Here is a 21,226-nt window from a genome sequence, read left to right as displayed (position 1 = left end):
CATTTCTTTAATAAGACATTAACTATTTTTTTCTGCGGCCCTCCAAGTACCTACAAATCCAAAATGTGGCTCCGCAAAGGGTTTGAGTTTGAGACCACTGCTCTAGAAGAAGCTGGTATCTAAACAAAGAAAGAGAAAAGGAAATAGGTTAAGTGGGCTGGTAAGCAATTTAGTACACAGCAAACTGAAATTCTTACAGACATGCTTCTGGAAGGCCTTTGCTCTTTAAATAAAACTATAAGTGAGAAGACTCGTAAAAAAAAGTATTAAGTATGCTCATCCATGACCACAATACATTTACAAGGGTGTCATAACTGAAACTTAGCAACCATATATAAACTTTTGATTGTTTATTGAAAGCTTTTTTACCAATACTAATGACTGGGGAGTCAATTCAGAGCATAAGAACATAAGAAAAGCCTTACTGGGTCAGACCAATGGTCCATCAAGCCCAGTATCCTGCTCTCATAGTGGCCAATCCAGGTCACTAGAACCTGGCCAAAACCCAAGGAATAGCAATATTCCATGCTACCGATCCAGGGCAAGCAGTGGCTTCTCCCATGTCTTTTTCAATAGCAGACTATGGACTTTTCCTCCAGGAAATTGTTCAAGCCTTCCTTAAAACCAGCTACACTATCCGCTCTTACCACAACCTTTGGCAATGCATTCCAGAGCTTAACTATTCTCTGAGTGAAAAAAAAAATTTCCTCCTATTGGTTTTAAAAGTATTTCCCTGGAGTGCCCACTCGGGATTTTGTACACTTCAACCATATCTCCCCTCAGCCATCTCTTTTCCAAGCTGAAGAACCCTAACCGTTTTAGTCTCTTCTGATACAAGAGGAGTTCCACCTCCTCTATCATCTTGGTCGCTCTTTGAACTTTTTCTAGAGCCACTATATCTTTCTTGACATAAGGAGACCAGCATTGAATGCAATACTCCAGCTGAGGTTGCACCATGGAGCGATACAGTAGCGATGCATACATGAGCAATGCAGTTTACATGAGCTTCTGTAATGATGTTGCAATGCTTGATCTTTTTAATTGGTGTTATAATACAAAGTTAGAGTGTTTCTGTGATGGTTTTCCATACATGGCTTCTGTAATGATGGTACAATACATTTACATATCTTTTACATTTAGTCTTTTGACTGTGTTTACAATAATTATACACTATCTTCACCCTATATATCACAAGAAAATACTATATTCACCCTATATATCCACTCATCTTACGTATTAATACATTAATATCGCTCATCGTGCGTATATCATTAATACACTCATCCATGTATATCACACATATTAGTATCATAGAAACATGATGGCAGATAAAGGCCAAATGGTCCATCTAGTCCAGGAGTCTCAAAGTCCCTCCTCGAGGGCTGCAATCCAGTCGGATTTTCAGGATTTCCTCAATGAATATGCATGAGATCTATGTGCATGCACTGCTTTCAATGAGTATTCTTTGGGGAAATCCTGAAAACCCGACTGGATTGCGGCCCTCGAGGAGGGACTTTGAGATCCCTGATCTAGTCTGTCCATCCGCAGTAACCATTATTTCTTTCTCTGTCTGAGAGATCCTAGGCCCTCTTGAATTCAGACACAGTCTCTGTCTCGATCACCTCTTAGGGAGACTGTTCCACACATCTACCACCCTTTCTGTAAAAAAGTATTTCCTTAGATTATTCCGGAGTCTATCACCTTTTAACTTCATTCGATGTCCTCTCATTCCAGAGCTTCCTTTCAAATGACTCGTGCACATTTACATTATGTAGGTATTTAAATGGGTCTATCATATCTCCCCTCTCCCGCCTTTCCTCCAAAGTATACAGATTGAGATCTTTAATCTGTTCCCATACTCCTTATGACATACCACACACCATTTTAGTAGCCTTCCTCTGGACTCTATCTTTTTTATATCTTTTTGAAGGTGCAGCTTCCAGAATGGTACACAATATTCTAAATGAGGTCTCACCAAAGTCTTTTATACAGGGGCATCAATATCTCCTTTTTCCTACTGGCCATACCTCTCTCTATGCACCCTAGCATCCTTCTTGCTTTTGCCGTCACTTTTTCAACCTGTTTGGCCACCTTAAGATCATCACATACAATCACACCCAAGTCTCGCTCTTCCGTTGTGCACATAAATTCTTCACCCCTAAAGTGTATCGCTCCCTCTGGTTTTTGCAGCCCAAATGCATGACTTTGCTTTTCTTAGAATTAAATTTTAGCTGCCAAATTTCATACCATTCTTCAAGCTTCGCCAGGTCTTTCTTCATGTTATTCACACCATCCTGGGTGTCTACTCTGTTGCAGATTTTGGTATCATCCACAAAGAACTGTTCCAGCAGTTGGTATTATGTTCTTTCAAATTCAACTTATTTACACGCATATTACCAGTATCGTGTACTATGTTCATCTTGATAAATCTAGTTATCTGTACTTTATTTATCATATCCTTAGGGTGAACAACAGACATACCCAGAAAGCTATCATATCTATTGTTCTCCTTGTTCTTAGTGGGGAGTAGCCAGCTATTTCCTCTATGTTGCTACTCTCCTTGTCTGTTGCATTATTTGTTAAAGTAGTCTGTGAAAAGGATAGTCTTAATCCCTTTCTTGAACTTTTCGGTGTCCTTTTCTAGTTTTAATTCCTTCGGAATGGAGTTCCACCACTTTGGGAGCCACCCCTGAGAACATTCTTTCCCTGATGCTTTTGTATTTGGTGTCTTTTGCATTCTTGTCTCAAGCACAGGGCACATGTTGGTGTATGGTTTTTGATAAAAGAGAAACTTTTTTCTATACAAGATGTTTAGCATTTGAGGACAATTTAAAATTCTCAGGTTCAAACACCTAATATGGTTATCAAAATTCTCAACATTCTTGTAAAGTACCATTCTTCTGAACTAAAGGTATTTGAATTTGCTTTACCTGTTAAACTTGGGATGTGCATCTCCTCTCTCCATTTCATTCCACTTTATCCATGGTTACTGCGGATGGGCAGACTAGATGGGCCATTTGGCCTTTATCTGCCATCATGTTTCTGTTTCTTCTTCTCTTTTCTTTTCCTCTTCATCCATGTGCATATCTTCCCTTTCTCTTCAGTTCCCCTTCCCTCTCCTCTATCCATTTGTATTTCTTCCTATTTTTTCCCTTCCTCTCCATCCCATAAGAAGCATATCCTTTCTCCCCTTCTTCTCAATCCATATCCTGCATCTCTCCATACCAGTGGTCTCAAACTCGAACTCTTTGCAGGGCCACATTTTGGATTTGTAGGTACTTGGAGGGCCTCAGAAAAAAATAGTTAACATCTTATTAAAGAAATGACAATTTTGCATAAGGTAAAACTCTTTATAGTTTATAAATCTTTACTTTTGGCTAAGTCTTAATAATAATATTGAAATTTATAGCTAAAGAGACATATGATCAAGAAACTGTTTTATTTTACTTTTGTGATTATGATAAACATACCGAGGGCCTCAAAATAGTACCTGGCGGGCCGCAGTGGACCCCGGGCCATGAGTTTGAAACCACTGCTCCACAACCATCCAGCCAGCCAGCCTTACCAACTCTCTCCTTTTCCCCACATTCCTCAGTCCAACATCACTCCCTTTCTCCTCGCCCCACCCCCCCCAGCAAGTCAAGTGTTTCTCCTCTAACCTTCCTCTTTTTGCCATCCTACCACTGCCTGACCCTGAATCTGGATTTCATGCAGGGCCCGGCACCCCCTCTCAGCTGAAGAGTCTTCACATCCATGTGCTCGGGAAGGCCCTGTCAGCTCCATTCACTTTGACACGTTTGTGTCAGAAGGGTGGTACCAACAGGGCCTCACAAGCGGACAGACTCAAAGGCTCTGCTTCAGTTAAGCTAGTGCCAGTGCCGGGTCTTGTATAGACTCTGGACTCCCTGACGGGCAGCGCGAGCGTGGCAGAAGATGGAGGGCTCTTCATTGCTGGAGTTAGCTGGGTGTTGCCCAGCACTGGCGCTAGCTTAACTGATGCAGAGCTTTCGAGTCTATCGCTCATGAGGCCCTTTTGGTACCACCCCTCTGACACAAACGTGTCAAAGTGGGTGGAGTTGACAAGACCTTCCTGAGCGCATGGATGTGAAGGCTCTTCAGCAGAGGGGGGAGGGGCATGCCGCTGGAGGAGAGGGTGTGCATACCGCGTGTTGAGAAACACTGTTGTGAAGAAGTGACCTTGTGTTTGTCTAACCCTCTCTTGTATGCTGTTTATTGAAAACCCTTGTATGCTGTTTCTGCTTCACTTCCTGTCATGCAATTACCTTCTCTCATTTTTTTCTTTCCAGGGTTACAATAACTGGACCAGTGGGTTGTACGGGTATTCATGGGACATGATGGTTCATTCCCGTTCTCATCAACATGTGAAAATTACCTACAAGGATGGCTTGACTGGGGAAATCGGCTATCTCAATCCAGGGGTAAGGTCAAAGTCTTGTATATACAACACTGTCTCTTGTATATACAACACTGTCTCCTCCCACCCCCTAAGTATGGTGTCAGCTCACTCCCCTTTCATGTGGTAGGGCAAACGGTGGTAGTTGTAGTGGTATTGGCATACATTTTCTTCATAGGGTAAGGTGAGAGCCCATTCTGTGTAGCACCACTCTCAAGGTAAGTTCAGAGCTCAGCTTATACGAAACACCTCCTCCCCCCCCCAAAAAAAAAAAGTAATGTGAAAATTATGTAAATGTAGCACACCGTATTTTGGAAAAAAAAGTGTTAGCTTTCTCTGAGTTATAGAGTATAATTGTAGACAAGGACCCTAAAATCCATCTGATCTATCCAAATTCTTTTCTGTTACAGTGTTTTTGATCTCTGACTTTCTCTCACTTCCTAACAGCTAAAGATCCTCTGTGCTTATGCTTGGGGATATCTGGGGCTTTCCCCACTTGCTCCCAGGTTTCACCTCTTTTAATGCATGTTCTTCCCTTTTCCCTGCATGTAAGGAGGAGGAGGAGAGGTCTGGAAAAGGAGTGATGAGAAAGAGGCCTACTGAATTAGCCTTCAGATTGCCTGACAACTTTCTACACAGGAACCCAAGGGAAGTGGAACAACTTTGTCTGTAACCAGTTCTGTAGCAGTGAATAAAATGTTATCTCTACTCCCAAACATAGCGGTCAGTTAGAATTGATGGTCTAACATAGTTCCTTTAGCATGTAACAAGATCACTGTACCCACCAATGCCATTATCCTCTTAAACAACAACAAAAAAAAAGTTTTACTTTTGAATTGATTTTAGTGTTGGCAAAATATTTCCTGATGTCACCTATTGAGTAAGAAATTCCTCTTTGTGAAGGTGGCAAAATCTGTTCTGTCTTAGAGACTGCCCTGTTAAGCTCACTTGCAAGGTCCCTGTAGAGTCCTTTTGATATATTTTGGACTGTAATTATTTTCTTAAATAACCCCTTTCCAACATTGAAGCCTAGTTGAACAATCCTTCAGCCTATGTAAACCCCAATGTCCCCTTTAGAGGTAGAATAACCCTCCTTTGTACCTGGAGATTCCTTTTGAAAATGGGTGCCCAAAATTGAACCTCCCACACCCATGTTCCAAATGTGGTCTGACAGATGCTTTAAGTAGGAGTAGGCTGTTATCCATATTCCTTGCTTTTATCTCTGGATTGGCTTGTGCAGTTTCAGCTACTACTGCCCGACTTTGTATACTCATTCCTAGTTTGTCATCAGCTAATGTCTTGTCCTGTATACTATAGTGTAAGTACTTTTGTAGTGAAATGCAGCACCTACTTATTAGCTTGCTTTATATGCATAAGAACCTCACTGGACCAGCCTTAGATGCCTCTTCAAAATGCTGAACTAAATCTCTGTCTTCTTAATGGCAAATATAATGTGGAGCCATAACTAGGCACTTTAGTGCCTGGGCAGTCGAGCATATTTGCCCCCTTCTTCTCCCTCATCCCCTCAACTTTGATCTTTGGTCTTCTCTGCCTTATTTCCCTTTGTTTGGCCCTGAACTTATGGATCTTCCAAGTAAAAATGATACTAGATTCAGTTGAAAGATCGTCTAAGGTCTTAGGAATCATACTGGACTCATCTTTATCTTTTCACAAACAAGTAAATAACTTAGATAAGAAATTTTTCTTAGTTTGCGTTCGCTGAGAAGAGTCAAGTAACATCATTTTGCAGTGTTAGTTCAGTCAGTAATCCTAGCACAGCTGGATTGTTGCAATTGAATATATATAGATTTGAGTGAAGGAAATCTGAAGAGATTACGGCTAATACAGAACACTGCAGCTTACTTAATTTTTAAAAAATCTAAGGGGTCCTTTTACTAAGGCACACTAGTGCATCTTAGCACACGCTAAATGCTAACGCGCGGCAACGCATCCATAGGATATAATGGACGCATTAGCACACGTTAGCATTTAGCACGCACTAAGATGCACTAGTGCGCCTTAGTAAAAGGACCTCTAAGTTTGAGCATGTAACTCCACTATTAAGAACTCTATACTGGCTTCCAGTAGAGTCTAGAGTGAAGTTTAAATGTTCTTGTCTAATTTTTAAAATTCTTCATAGGTTATTATTGAACACCTTGGTGCCGCTATTTCTGAACTTTTCAGGACTAAGAACTTGTAGATCTTTATACGTTGACATTTCCTTCAGTTAAAGGTGTTTGTAAAATAAATTGTGTTGTGCATTAGCACTCGTATATTTTTACTGTACTATGGAATGAGTTACCATTACAGATTAGAGCCTGTATTTCTTATCAGATTTTTCGTAAATTATTGAAAACTGTACTTTTTGGTTTGTATTAGAATGATCCAATTAATTATCTTCTATATTTGTACTTACTGACTTTATTGTAAACCAAATCGAGCTCTAGATATATAATAATAATAACAGCTTATATACCGCAATACCGTGAAGTTCTATGCAGTTTACAAAGATTAAGCAAAGGTACAAATTGATTGACTTTAAGAGGGGAGGAAAAAAGAGGGTTAATAGGACAGGAAATCCATTTTTGAGGAGAGAGTGATCAATAGAACAAGTTAATCGCTATAGAGGGGAGAGAGAAGAGAGGATCAGTTGTCTAGATAGAGATGGTCCGGTATATAAACCAAAGATTATATTAGATTTATCAAATTAGCTAGTAGGGGAGGGGCATTTTTTGCTGAGTTTTTCTCTGCTTCTGAATCATGCCTGCTTTTCATTTATTATTCCAAGCTCTGGCTATCTATCACTTGCCCACCCCTCCTTAACAACCTCATGAAGGATACTTTGCTCCCTTCCTCTATCAAACACTTGCCATCAGAGTCTTCATGACATACCATGCTGCCACTAAGCTGCAAGTTCATACTGTGTGACCTTCTTCTAAGTAAAGACTGTATCAGCACTGAGCCTTTCTAACACCCTAAAACCCACCTGCATCAGAAGTCATGTGATGTGGCAGGTGTGGCAAATGGCTGTTTCTTAAATATTAAAGTAAATAAATGTGTGTGCGCATAGGTGTTCACACAGACCCGGCGCTGGAAGGACCACGGAGACATGCTGAAACAGTATGCCACCTGCCTGAACCGACTTCTTCATACCTACAATGTCTCAGATCCTGAGATCTATTTCGATATCTGGGTATCCATGAATGATCGCTTCCAGCAGAGGTGAGAGGAGGGTGGAAGGGCGGTTCCTTACTTGGTCTGTTCTGCAAAAGTGTTGACCCCTCTTTTATGTTTGTTAATATTTATATACCGCTATTCGTTACAACATCAGTGTGGTGTACAACAAATTAAAAAGAAAGGATCTCTAATATTTATAGGACAGATAATAGAGAGAGAAAAAAATGTAATAGTCCATTAGTCATGGCGTGGTCTGTTGCCAGGGATCAAAAGTGTAAGATTTAAAAAGTGACTGCTTTGTAGAAGCACTGGAGTAAAGGCAGGCGTTTAAACAAAAACGTTCATCATACAGCACTTCTCCATAAAATGTTTTGCTACCTAGTCTCCCTTTCCCCATGCTGTGCCCCACTGAGTTTCTCTCTAATCGGTGGTGCTCATAATTATTATTTACTCCTTTTTCCCCCCTTCCACTATGGCATTCAAGTTTCTTGCCAACTCCTGTCTGCCAGAAGCCCTTGCTGGATAGGATCAGGATATCAGACATAAAGGTTTAAAACATTGAGGGGTACTGTTCAATTTATTTGTTTATTTTTAGTATTTCTATACTACTTATAGCCTAAGTGGTTTACATTCAGGTACTCAAGCATTTTTCCTTATCTGTCTTGGTGGGCTCATACTCTACCTGGGGCAATGGGGGATTAAATTACTTGCCCAGGGTCACAAGGAGCAGCATGGGATTTGACCCCACAACCTAAAGGGTGATGAGTTTGTAGCTCTAACCACTGTACCACACACTCCCTAATGCTGTGTAACCTGGCAGGAGAGACCTCTAGCTAGTTAAATATTCCTGGCCAGGTCAGGAAATAATACTCTGTGGCCTCCTGAAGACCTAGCTGTTTGTAACCAGATGTAATCTGGCACTGAACATCTAAGTCTAATTCAGCTTGCATTTGTCAGTTTAAAAAAATGCTGAACCATTGCCCAGTAACCTACTGTTTCACCTGTAAAATCTGTATATCTTGGTGCAGAAATTGTAAGCTAACAGAGAAAGATGATGAAACATATCCTCTAAATATCAGATGAATGTTAATACACAGAAACTGCACTCGTACAGATCTCATAGGAATTGTAGACACTAGAAGACTAATCATTTAAAGCTAAGGCTGTTTTTTGGGAACATGAAGAAAAATAAGCACTATGGCTTGGTTCCAGTCGTGTTCTCCTTGAAGTAGGCCACAGTCATCTGGCTGAAATATTACCCAGCCTTCTGATTATTTTTTTGTGCGGGGGAGATCTATGGAAATTATATTTTGGAATGCCCTTCAGTCAGTGCTTTATTTACAATTAATTTTGAAAAAATTTGAGTAAGAGACCGTAGAGCTGAGTTGTAACACCTTAAGAATTTGCGTGAGGTTACTTTGTAAAGAGATGAAAGCCTGATGGCAAATTTCCAAGTACAGGAAAATAAATCTGACTGTTATTTCTATAGTTAAAGTAACAAAATAAGGAGAATTACCATATAGCCATTAATTGAGGAAATTGAAAATGCGTTCATTTTATAGCCAAGTTAAAAGTGGCCTCAGTGCATGAAAAACCCATGTTGTACTCACAGTGCAAATCACTCTTTAGCACATCTTTGTAAAAGGGCCCCTAACTGAGAGGTTTCCCTGATTCTCCTTTTTACATTAGGGTATCAAGTTTTAACATGATAGGAGTTCCTCACATAGAGGAGAAACAACAGTTTGGTAGTTTGGTGCTACAAGAACTATGTCCTTCCAGCTCATCTTCAGAATTCTTCTTTACTTCTACATTTCAAATGTGCAAAATTTCTATATAATCATTTTACTATGAGATTAAGAATGAAAGTTAATTTGCCTTAGAATAGGAATGGTACTTTGGGGGAAAATTTGCAGATTATTTTAGGACAGGTACCTGGGGACTTTATACCATTGTTCAAAGAGAAAATGTGTGTGCTGTCACTTGAAGCAATCTGCAGGTACAAAGTACCCACAGAGATCTATACCTGCATGTTCTTCAAGTCTACATCCATTTTATGTAGACAATTTGTTTTATTTATTTTTCTAGTCCTACCCAAAACATGCCCTTGGGAATGCCTCTGTCTAAATGCAGATACGAGGGATCTTCAAAAAGTCTCTGCACTTTTTATTTTTTTTAAACACTATTTATTAAATATCCCAAAAGCAAATTACTTCACTTTTCCACATAATCACCCTGTTTTGCGATAAATTTTTCCCAGCGTCCTACTAACTTCTTAATGCCATCAGAAAATAATGTTTTTGGTTGAACCCACGGAAACTTTTTTGAAAACCCTCATAAAAGGGCACATGCAGAGAGATAGAAGAGGACATTTTCAGACCAATTACTGTTTATTTGTGTAAATGGTTTTGAAAGGTGCCTTTTCTGTGACCACATAGTGTGGGAACAGCCAAATAGCCTGCACTATTTATCTGAAACTAAATATATAAAGAGATAATAATTAGAAGGAAAAAGGAATAGTTTAAATCTTTTATTGGTCTCCTTAAGGTTGTTTGATCCGAGGGTAGACATCGTTAAAGCAGAGTGGTCTCCTTTCAAGAAGACTTCCTGGCTTGAACCCCTGTTGGTTGACCTGTCACCCTGGAGGTTAAAGTTCCAGGAGGTGGAGAGCTCATTGGATAACCAGACAGAAGTGGTTTTCATTGCAGATTTTCCAGGTAATCTGAATGCTGCCAGTGGGGAGCATTGTTATTACAGGACCAATAGCTGGCTTTACTTTTAGGAGAAATTTTGCCCAGCATTTGCTATTGTAAGGCTTTAGAAATTGTCCTATATTGGTTCACTGGAAGAAATTCACTAATTTAGTTGTGGGGAAAGGGTGGAACAGTCCATCTCATCCCCTAGGACCGATGCAGGAAATTTCTGTTGCCATTCTTGTTTTGAGTAAGATATAAAAGAAGAGGCCTTCTTGGGGCAGATCCACTCTGACTCCACTGGTTATGTGATTTAGATCATTTTGCATGCCTTCCAGGATGCAGAAAGCTCTGACAACATGGTAATAAATACTGTGATGGGAATGATTTAAATTTACTGGTGATGCTCAGCACAATAGCATGCAAATTATATGCATGCTATTTTTGTGGAGTAGTCCCAGTAAAAGGGGGAAGAACTGTGCTTGGTGCCTGCTCAGAAGAGCAAATCAGTAGGCACAGCTCTTCCTCATCATATCAAGCCCGCTGCATAAAACCCCCCAGAACAAAACCCTCTTCTCCCCTGCCCATGATCAGCTGAGCAGGCAGGGGGTAAATAGAAGTGCCACAAACAACTGAGCTGGCACCGAGCCACCCAGCTGATCATGGGCAGGGGAGAGAAACAGTTTGGGAGATTTATTGTAACATCATTTATTTGGGATCTTCCCAAAAGATTTTAAGAAGACTGAGAATAGTTCAGAATGCTTCGGTTCGATTGATATTTGGTCTGAAGAAGAACGACCACATTAGTCCATATTATCGATTATTGCATTGGCTAGCATTGGAAGCAAGAATACTATTTAAGTTTTCTTGTATTTGTTTTAAACTGATTCAGGAGAGTCTCCAATTTATTTGTCCCCCTCACTTTGAATTTTATAGACCATCAAGGATTACAAGAAGCTCTAGCTTTTTTACCTATCCTAAGCCAAATGGTGTCAGATATAAGACCCTTTTTGAAAGGACCTTAGCATTTCAGGCAGACAAACTGCAATGTTGGCTCGGTGAATGTCTTCATCAAGCCATGTCTTACTGTTCTTTTCGAAAAGTAGTAAATTCTGCTTTGTTTGACAAATTTATCACATAATTAGGTCTTTTTAACATTGTAATTATTTTACTAATTTTTAATCCTGGGTTTTTTTTTAATCTTATGACATGTATGTACTTCGCTGATTGTTCAGTTTATTATGATGTAAACTGCCTAGAACTCTTGGGTAATGGCGGTATAGAAGAATAAATTTATTATTATTATTTTCTTTAAAAAAAACCAAAACTAAAAAAATGGGCACAGCTGTTGTTCATGTGTTGTGCGTGTGTCCCACGCATAGGAGCAGGACACACACTTGCACAACGGCTACAGGCAGGTCCAGACTAGGTGGAAATTTTTACCCCCTAAAAGGGAGGTGTTCCATTTTGTGCATCACAAGGAGAGCTCATTTAAATACTAATGTGCTCCTTGCAATGCATTTGCTTAGGGTTCTCAGTGGCTGCTATGAGGATCGGTAACAGCTCCCGAGAACCCTTTTGAGCATCGGAGGCAGAGCTTCCGTGTCACGTAAGACTGGTTTAATGAGTCTTACCAGCATGGAAAGCATTAGAACATTGGGGCCTGAATCTTTACTTTGATGCCCTTGTTTCATGTTCTCTATTGTCTGCCCTTTTATAGAGCTCTTGATAGTGTGTGGTTTTTCCTTGTATTTATTTCTGGGGTTGTTTGTCTTCTTTTTCCTCCACCTTTCACTTTCCCTCTTTCTAGGCCTGTACCTGGAGAACTTTGTAAGTGAAGATTTGGGGAACACCAGCATTCAGCTGTTGAAAGGGGAGGTTGTTGTAGAAATTGTAAAGGATCAGAAGAACTACACCCTGAAAGAGGGGGAGAAAATGCAGGTGAGTGCAGAGGAGAGATGCACTTCCTTAATCCCCAATCTCCATCCCCATATCACCACAAAAGCAGTGTCAGGATCAATGTCTGGTCTTTAAGAGCATTTAGTGCTTGCTGCCAGATGTTTGGGTTTTATTTCTCTACTGCAGATTGTAACAATGGTTGGGTGAGGGTTATGTATGAAACTATAGAAAAGCAGCCAAAAAGTATGTTGATTTGATGTTTAATCTCTTCACTCTATTCACCCCAACCACAAGTTCCTATTTTAGAGGATGAAAAGGAAGAAAAAAAGCTAAACCAGAGCATACCACTAGCAATTACTTTGTATCCATGTTTTTTGATGACATGACAGCTTTGAGGATAGACTTAGGAAGGGAAGGGTGTATTCTCTACGCGGTATTCTCTATGCAGGTAAACTGGGAAAATCTCTTCTCTTCAAAATCACAGGTCTCTGGAATGACCTTACTATCCCGTTGCGGAACCTGGGTTCTCTCCAACTATTCCACAAGCAACTGAAAACTTGGCTCTTCTCTAACATGTATTTCTATTTTCCCCCTTATTCTTCCATTCTATATATAAGCTCATGTAAACCTTTTCCTTTCTCTTCTTATATTTTAAGCTCTTGTAAACTGTGCCGAGCTCCACTTCCGTGGAGAGGATGCATTATATAAACTTAAGGTTTAGTTTAGTTTAGTTTATTTGTCCAAGATGGTTGAGTAATAAAATGGAAAATGGCAAAAATTCTCCTGTGGAAGGAGATCTATAGGCAAGCGCACTGTACAGTAGGTAGTTGATGTGTATCCTTGGCAATGTGGTCAGGAATAATTGGGCAGACTAGATGTGTTGGTTATCTTTTTCTGCCATCATCTACTGTGTTACTGTGATGTAGAATAAGGCTGAATTAGCGTAAGGGTAAAACTTGTGATCAGTAGCACCAGTCAAGTTTTTAATCCTTGCTACTGTCTATTCATAGTTCAGTTATCTTAACACAAAATAAATTATCCCAAATGAGCATAAATCTTCATTATGATTAAATTAGGAAGGGTTAGGTATTCTGAAAGGCCAGTTTCAGTTTGAACTGTTGGTGGAAGAAGAGGTGTGCATGAAAATAATTGGCATTACTAGTCATGAGTTTTCAAACTTCTGCTAAATCCCAAAGTATGCACCCATGAAATGAGCAATTTTAATGAGTATAAAAATATATGGGTGATAACTCCTTGCTAAACAGAAGAGAATTGATTTTCATGATTATTTAAAATAAACAATGCTGGGAGAAACCTTAGTTTAGAGATCAGATAGTCAAGTTCCACAAGCTAGAGAGTCATCCAGCTGATTTTCCAGGATGCTGCAAACAACTTTGAAACCATGAAGTATATTTGAAAAAGTGTCTTGCAGACCACCAGCTGGCTTGCAGACCACCAGCCTTGCAGACCACCAGCTGGCTATCACCATGGTCAGTGACAAAATTTATCAAACCTCTCACCCTTATGCAAGTATAGAACATAACAGCATATGGGGGAAGGGAGCCTGTATCACATCAAGATGGCTGCCTAGGATCAAAACTCTCATCACTCGCTTTTAATATCTTAGGAAGAGTGTTAATAAGACTACCACAGTGCTGCACAGTGCCATTATGATTACTGGAGCTAAGCAAAATAAAATTGAAACACTCACTGTTAGATACCTATACCAATTCTATCATTCATTCTACTAGAAACTCCCCAACCCTGAGATGTTCTGTCTGTCTGTCCAAATTAGATTGTAAGCTCTTCTGAGCAGGGAACATCTATTGAATATTAAATGTACAGCACTGTATACACACTTCAGCACTATAGAAATGATAGATAGTAGTAGTAATGGTAGGAGGCAGAAAACATCCAAAATTGGATCTCCCAACTCTGATTAACACTGTGGTGCTTTGTGAATTCCGAGACTTACTCAGCCTGTTATGAACAAACTAAACCCAATCAAAACAATGATTCAAGATAGTGCTCATAATGTCACTGTGCTACAGGTGATGATGCCCAATCTGGCAACTGAACGTACAACCCAGACATGGTCCAGACATGGTAAATTGAGAAAGGCGAGTGGAGGTGGAGGAAGCCAACAATTGAAGTCATAGAAACATTTGTATACTCAGGCTGGAGAGAGTAGAAGGTATGCAGCCTATCAAATTTATTGAAGGACTCCTCTCTAAGATATTAAAACCTACCTTTCCTTGTCGGCAACTCCAGACTGGTCTAGACATTGATGTGCAAAATTGAAAGTTCTGTCTTAAGACAGCAAAATGAAGAAACTTCTGATGCGCCTTGGAATTGGAATGTGTAGCATGTTCAGCTTTGGTAAAACTGAGCAAGACGATCCTTCAGTTCCACCAGAGGAAGGATCCCCACATCTTTATTGGGAACTTCAACCCTGGCTGGAGGAGAAGGAAGAGGAGTACTTGTCCCCCCCCCCCCCCCAATACCCATGCATCATAAAAGGCCTGAGTCCTCTGAAAGAAATTACCCCATTGGGCCCCACCAGATTTGCCCTGAATCTGCCTCTTGTTGAAGACCCCTTGCCTACATCCTTAGGCCTGTCTTCCAGAAAACATAAAGAGAGCAAGACCCTTTATCTTGAAAATACTCTGACACACATGAGCAATGGACATACTTACAAAAGTGTGAACGAAGCCAAACTTACAGCAGAATAATGCTAGATTAAAAATAGTACCGGAATTTGCAAAACAGACTTCACATAAATGAAAACAACTTTTGCCATGTGTCCATAACTGAAGATGATGTTGACCAAGCAGGGGGATATTTTGCAACAATTTAAGGGATTCTATAAGCAGCTATAACCTCATAGGACCGAGGTAAGTGGATTTCTTTGGGACCTCTGTGTTCCTAATTTTAACAGACTTCGAAAGACTAGCTTTGAACAAAGAAATCACAGAGGAAGAAATACATAAAGCATTAAAAATGCTGCAAAATGGGAAGACTCTAGGTATAAATGGGCTCTGAATTTTGTAAAACATTACACGGATAGTTGGTACCCCAACTGGCAAGAACCCCAACTGGCAAGGACCTATAGGAAGATATAAAATAAATCAAATTTATAATATTTTTTTAAAGAATTGTGTGCTCAGAATACCAGTGTACCTTTGTTTACTAATTTAAATAGGCTACTTGTATTCCCATCACTGCACCATATACATATCAACAATATTATCTAAATGAACACTGGTAAGTCACTATTTTTCACCATGAATAATGCAGTCTCTGAAGAATCTATAAACAGCAATTAAGCAGTGCTGTCAAAATAAATTCTGTGTGAGTTCACATACATTGCATCCAGGGAACTTTTCCTCTTCCTTATTTTAATTTATAAAAATAAAAAAATATATCTTAGATTGATGATGAATCTCCAAATTGTTTGATAAGAAATACATTGTTCATTGGGGGTTTAATATGAACAACAGATACTCTCATTTTTTGATTTGTGTTTAACAAAGAACCTATAGGGCCATAGGTTCAAGGATCTGTGATAGAAGTCCAAGCTTGGTAGAGATCCTACAGATGTAGCTAAATACATATATCTCTCATATATTAATGTAGACGGAAAAAATTTATGCAAATCTCCTTGCTTTAAAATACATGTCTAAAGTAATACAGGCAGAGCAAACTGGTTTTGTAGCAGTGATATAATAATACCAAACTTTGCTTTCCAATAATGCAGTTAGTGAAATGTATGAATATTCATCTTCTCGATATTGTTAAATGCCGAGAAGGCTTTCAATAGAGTGGAATGGCAGCATATGTTCCAAGTAATCTGAAATAGGACAAGGATTTGTACTTATATATAAACAGTGTGCATTCTAGCCACAGAGGGGTAAGACAAGGATGTCCCCTCTCGCCATTGCTATTTGACCTAGCACTGGAACCTCTGCTTTTGGCCATCAATAAAGCAGGAAGAGTAAAACTATAAGATTTCAGCTTAAGTAGGTAATATACCTTTTCCACCCAGAGAAAACCATTCCAGTGCTGTGAACCGCATAAATGCGTTTAGAAGCAGACTCTATAAACTATGTCTAAATCAGCTGGTGCCTAAAAAAAACCCGGCACCAGCCACATGTGAATCACAGGCACCGTTAACAGAATCACAGCTACTGGCACCTAAGAAAAAAGGGTTTTAAAGGCCTACGTTTCCGGCACCTAAGCCTTCACATGCTGAGGAAAGTAAGGTCCTTCCATCAAAAACACTTTGCCGTCCTCGTCCAATCTACCATCCTTTCCAGACTGGACTATTGCAATTCTATATACTTAAGCCTAACAAAGAAAAGCCTCCATAGACTCCAACTAATCCAGAATACCGCTGCTAAGCTTATCTTCTCAAAAAGTAAATTTGACCATGTCTCACCACTCCTGTCCAAGCTCCACTGGCTTCCTGTAATCTCCAGGGTCCACTTTAAATGTGCCTGCTTAACCTTCAAGATCCTACACAGCATCCTGCCTCCTTTTATTCCATTATCCTGGAATTCCTCAAATCCAAATTCCACTAGATCCACCCAAAAACTAAAATTATCCTTCCCCTCTTTAAAAGGCATAACCCATGTTGGTAAACTAAGATCTTCCCTCCCCTTCAGAATCACGGAGCTCTGGAATAATCTTACCTCCCCACTTCGGACCTTGAGCTCCCTTCAACTATTCCGTAAGCATCTGAAAACTTGGCTATTCTCTAAAATGTAACTTTTCTTTCCCTCTCTGGTACACTAAGCCCTCTAACCTCTCTTCATACTTACTTCTATAATTCCATTGGAGTTCCGTTCTTTTCCCAACTCCTGTAAACCGTGCCGAGCTCCACGTTGTGGAGAAGATGCGGTATATAAATCCAAGGTTTAGTTTAGTTTTTGGGAAAACCACGCCTAGTGGCGCCTAATGACACCTAAGGTCATCTCCACCCCTAAACATGCCTACTTTCACTTTAGGCTTCGCTAAGTGCCATGCTGTAGAGGCAAATCTACTTGGTAGAAGGTAATAAAAACCACAAAGAGGTCTGAAAAATGTCTAGTCTAAAGAACTGCATGAATTTGTTACAGACCACCAGTGCTCTCAATTTTGGATATTCAGATTCCACTGTAGTATATTGTCATCTCTTAAGCAATCATTGTATTTTGTGGCACACAGGGCAGTGAGGATGCCAGTGAAAGTCAGTAAAATGGATAAAACGCTTTCAGTGCAAAGCTGGTCTTGTGCTATGCAAAGAACGACACTAGAGCATGTGTTCTTTGTTTGTACAGTAGTGCAGGCCTTTTGTTAATAAGTATGGAACATGGTACAAAAAGTCATGCATATGAATTTCTCCTTGATATACAAAGGGACGCTCTTAAACCATTTGTGACCCAGAGTGGAAACTGTCAGACAATCAAAAAAATGTATCATCACAGCAAAAACAATGGCCAAGTTATATTGAGATCATGAAAAGATCTGTAAACAAATGTATATTTCTGGTGGAATGCTCTATCTCAGGGGTGTCCAACCTTTTGGCTTCCCTGGGCCGCCTTGGCCGAAAAAAATTTTTCTGGGGCCGTGCAAACGCGCAAACAAGACAGAGGAGGGAGCCAGCAAGATGGTAAACACCAGGGGGCAGCAGAGGAAAACACTGCATCGCCTTCGACCAGTGCCGCACAAAATACTTCACGGGGCCGCATGCATCCCTTGGGCCACAGGTTGGACACCCCTGCTCTATCTAATCTATAAATAGGAGACAAATATTTTGGACTGGTGGGGCTGTAAAGTCCGATTTCTAAGGATTAGGGGCCCCAATAAAACAGTTCTTGGAAAATGTGATCATATGTCACTATTACTTTATGAGATGAATTCTTAACTCTGGGCATTCCAGGGAGAAAGGGAGGGGGGGAGCAAGGGTGAATGGGATTGTATGTTATGATAAACTAGTTGTAGATGAAAAGTCACTATTTATCTGTAGTGTAGTTGGATAACTTGTGCAGATTTGTATGTTAAAAAAATAATTAAAACAGCAAAAAGGCAGAATTTAAGTTTGCTTAGCGGGGTTTAAAAAAGGTTTGGATAATTTCCTAAAAGAGAAGTCCGTAAGCCATTGTTGAGATGGCTTGGGGAAATTCACTGCTTATTCATGGATAAGCAGCTTAAAATCTGTTTTGCTACTTGGGACCTGTGTTGGCCACTGTTGGAAATAGGATATTGGGCTTGATGGACCTTCGGTCTGTCCCAGTATGGCAGTTCTTATGTTCTTAAAAAAAATAATGGCATCTACACCTCATGATTTATAATCCCCTCTCTTCCTTCATAAATTCTCTTGTGCTTGTTCATACATTCTTGAATTCTGATGCTCTCTGAGGGTGATAAAAGCATCAGCATCTCACTCTGCTTGTTTTCAACCACTGTCAGCAATATGGGAATTTGAGGTGTATAGAGAGGCAGAGTTAAAGTAACAATGGGGTAGGTAGAGGGAGGAGACTAGGTTACAAAAATAGTGGTAGAGGGGGCTGACAGTACTGTGCAATTGATGTGTGTTCCTCTCCATAATCCCTGCAAGGGTGAACCTGATGAGACTAATAAATGGGGGACTAGAGGCTGTGGCTAAGACTGTATGGTGGGGCTGCTAATGCCCATGTTTTTTCATCTATCATCGCTGCAGGGAATGTGGGAGGGAGCCTATAATTTTCACAGTCAGCAGTGGTAGTTGGTGGCTTAAGCGGGTATAGCTTAACCCTTGCCCCTTAACTACCGTGTACCTCTCTCTCCCCTTCGTCTTCCATCAACCTTTTCCATTACCTTTTTGCTGGTTACTGCTAGTCATGACTGAGTTTCAGCCATATTGTGTCTTGTAAAAATATATTTATTATCATATGTTTAGACTCTGTGAATTAATCCTGGTATTTGTCTCTCTTCTTCTTGCCTGTCTCCTCTTTGGCTCTTGTTTGATGCATACCTCCTTCTGTTGTACTCTCTGCATTTCCACTTCTCTCTCTTTTATATATCATTTCTTACACTTTCACCATCTCTGAATTTTTCATCTCCATGTTTTTTGCTTGTCTGTGATTTCCTGCTTTTCACCTTTAAGCTTCCAGCGGGAGAGTATCACAAGGTTTTCACAGTGTCCAAGGACCCCTCCTGCTACATGTACATCTATGTTAACACCACAGCTGTGTCACTAGAGAAGAATTTGACCAAGTTGCAGGAGCTGAAAGAAAAGGTCCTGAATGGCACCGGTGAGTTCTCCCTTACTAGTGTTACTGGCTCCATCATAAATCGTACATCCCAACATAGCTAATCTGTCCCTGTTGCATACCCACAATAGCTCCATCTAGTTTGAAAAACCTTGCAATAAGATATATGGACATGTTAGACCAATGATCTATCCAGACATATTCAAAAACATTTCCTTATCGTCTTCATTAGACCAGTCCAGAACCTGTGGACTTAATGTTCATTAACTAGCGGAGCCAGAACAAATTACTGTGGGCCCTGTTATACTGCATAACCTACTCCTCAGTGTTTAGCATTTCTCTGTCTCTAGCAAATGGTGACAGATGGACTATGTAGTTCCTAGAGTGGACTGGTAATGACAGCTTGTGGTCCAGTTGGAGAAACTGATGGCCGGTTGATTAGGGACCAAATGGAGCAGGGCTTTTAGAATCTTTCTTCCTTAGTGGGAATACTCCTGAGGATTTTGAGTTCCTCTTCTCCATCCTTAGCTGGGAAGCTTCTTAATGCTCTCTTTTCTTTCTTAGCCGGTATTGTTTATTAAAATTTGATAACAGAAAAAAAAATTGTTTTTCAGTGAAACACATCTTCAGAAGAAAAAGAAACAACAGCAGCAGTAAGACAAGCTAAACACTGTTTTCTCTAAGCTGAGCAGGAGTCCTCCATCTGCATTGCTATCGGAGGGGGACAGTGCTTCAATATTGTGTGTTCAGTTGCTAGGGACAAGCAGGTTTCTTGGAGTATTGTATAGCTTGCCTGTCTCTCACTATTGAACATAGGGTATTGAAAGACTGTAGGTAGAGGACTGAAGGTAGAGGACTCCAGCGGGGAGGAATATGGATAGTATTAACACCAGGAGCGGCATAGCAGCATTTTCAGCCAATATCAAGGGAGGTGGTTTGTACTAACATTGGATGGAGGACCTGACTGAGCATGTCAAGTGCTATTCTCTCTGCAGTGGCCATCACAGCACTTTCTGGCAGTGTAGGATGTGTTACAGGTCTCTCATAGTGGTGGTTTGAGGCAGCAGCCTTGTGGAAGTGAAGCGAGACAGTTTGGGTTAGCTCTGGAGGGGGTCTGGGTAGGACAGCAATCCCCTCATGAAAGAGATGGGAACCGTGGCAATTTGGTCTCCATTTTCTCCAACAGTTTCATTTAGCAGGGCTTTCAACATCTGATGGTAATGAGTCTGTAGACATGGTAGAGGCAGACCCAAAAAGCTTCTCAAACTAGACTTGATGAGCCTTTAGAGCCCTTTTTTGCATGCAACTGCAAAGGTTACAAAAAGTGTCCCGATGCTCAGGACCAAGACACTGCACCGTTATGAGGGTTTGAGCCTGAAATGGTCCTGTTACATCGAGAACACTTCTTCAGTCCACTGGGTTTCGGAGACATTGATGGGAAGACTGCTGATGCTAAGTCAAAGGACTCAATCGTAGGGAAGATCGAGTAGCTAAAGGAACTAAGGCAAGTACTGGGCAGGCTTGCATGGCCTATGTCCCGTATGTGGTCATTCAGTTGAGGACGGGCTGGGGATGGCTGAGATGGTTAAGATGGGCTGGAGTGAGCTTTGATGGAGACTCCAGTAGATGGAAACTAAGCACACTACCTGGCAGGGCTCTGGGTTTCTGGCCCTGAAATATCTAAGAAAAAGAATTTATAGAGCAAGTATGGTTGGGCACGTATGGATGGACCACCTCGGGTCTTTATCTGCCGTCATTTACTGTTATTGAAAAGGAGTCATTGCTCCCAGTTGTGTTGGAGGCAGAAAAATGCC

The 21,226-nt window shown here is 40.5% G+C and overlaps 1 protein-coding gene across 1 annotated transcript in view; it reads left to right on the top strand.

Moving 5' to 3' along the window:
* Positions 1-21,226, top strand: part of GGCX (gamma-glutamyl carboxylase) — a 98,324-nt gene that overhangs the window by 66,851 nt on the left and 10,247 nt on the right. Inside the window, exons 9-13 of the mRNA XM_033948639.1 lie at positions 4,308-4,439; positions 7,485-7,636; positions 10,136-10,305; positions 12,092-12,222; positions 19,307-19,454. Of these exons, the coding sequence (XP_033804530.1) occupies positions 4,308-4,439; positions 7,485-7,636; positions 10,136-10,305; positions 12,092-12,222; positions 19,307-19,454 (733 nt within the window). The remainder of the gene's footprint in view (positions 1-4,307; positions 4,440-7,484; positions 7,637-10,135; positions 10,306-12,091; positions 12,223-19,306; positions 19,455-21,226) is intronic.

The sequence above is a fragment of the Geotrypetes seraphini genome, chromosome 6, assembly GCF_902459505.1.
Source record: "Geotrypetes seraphini chromosome 6, aGeoSer1.1, whole genome shotgun sequence".
NCBI classification, from domain to species: domain Eukaryota; kingdom Metazoa; phylum Chordata; class Amphibia; order Gymnophiona; family Dermophiidae; genus Geotrypetes; species Geotrypetes seraphini.
Note: the sequence above shows the minus strand (reverse complement) of the source record. Positions and strands in the feature narration are given on the sequence as shown.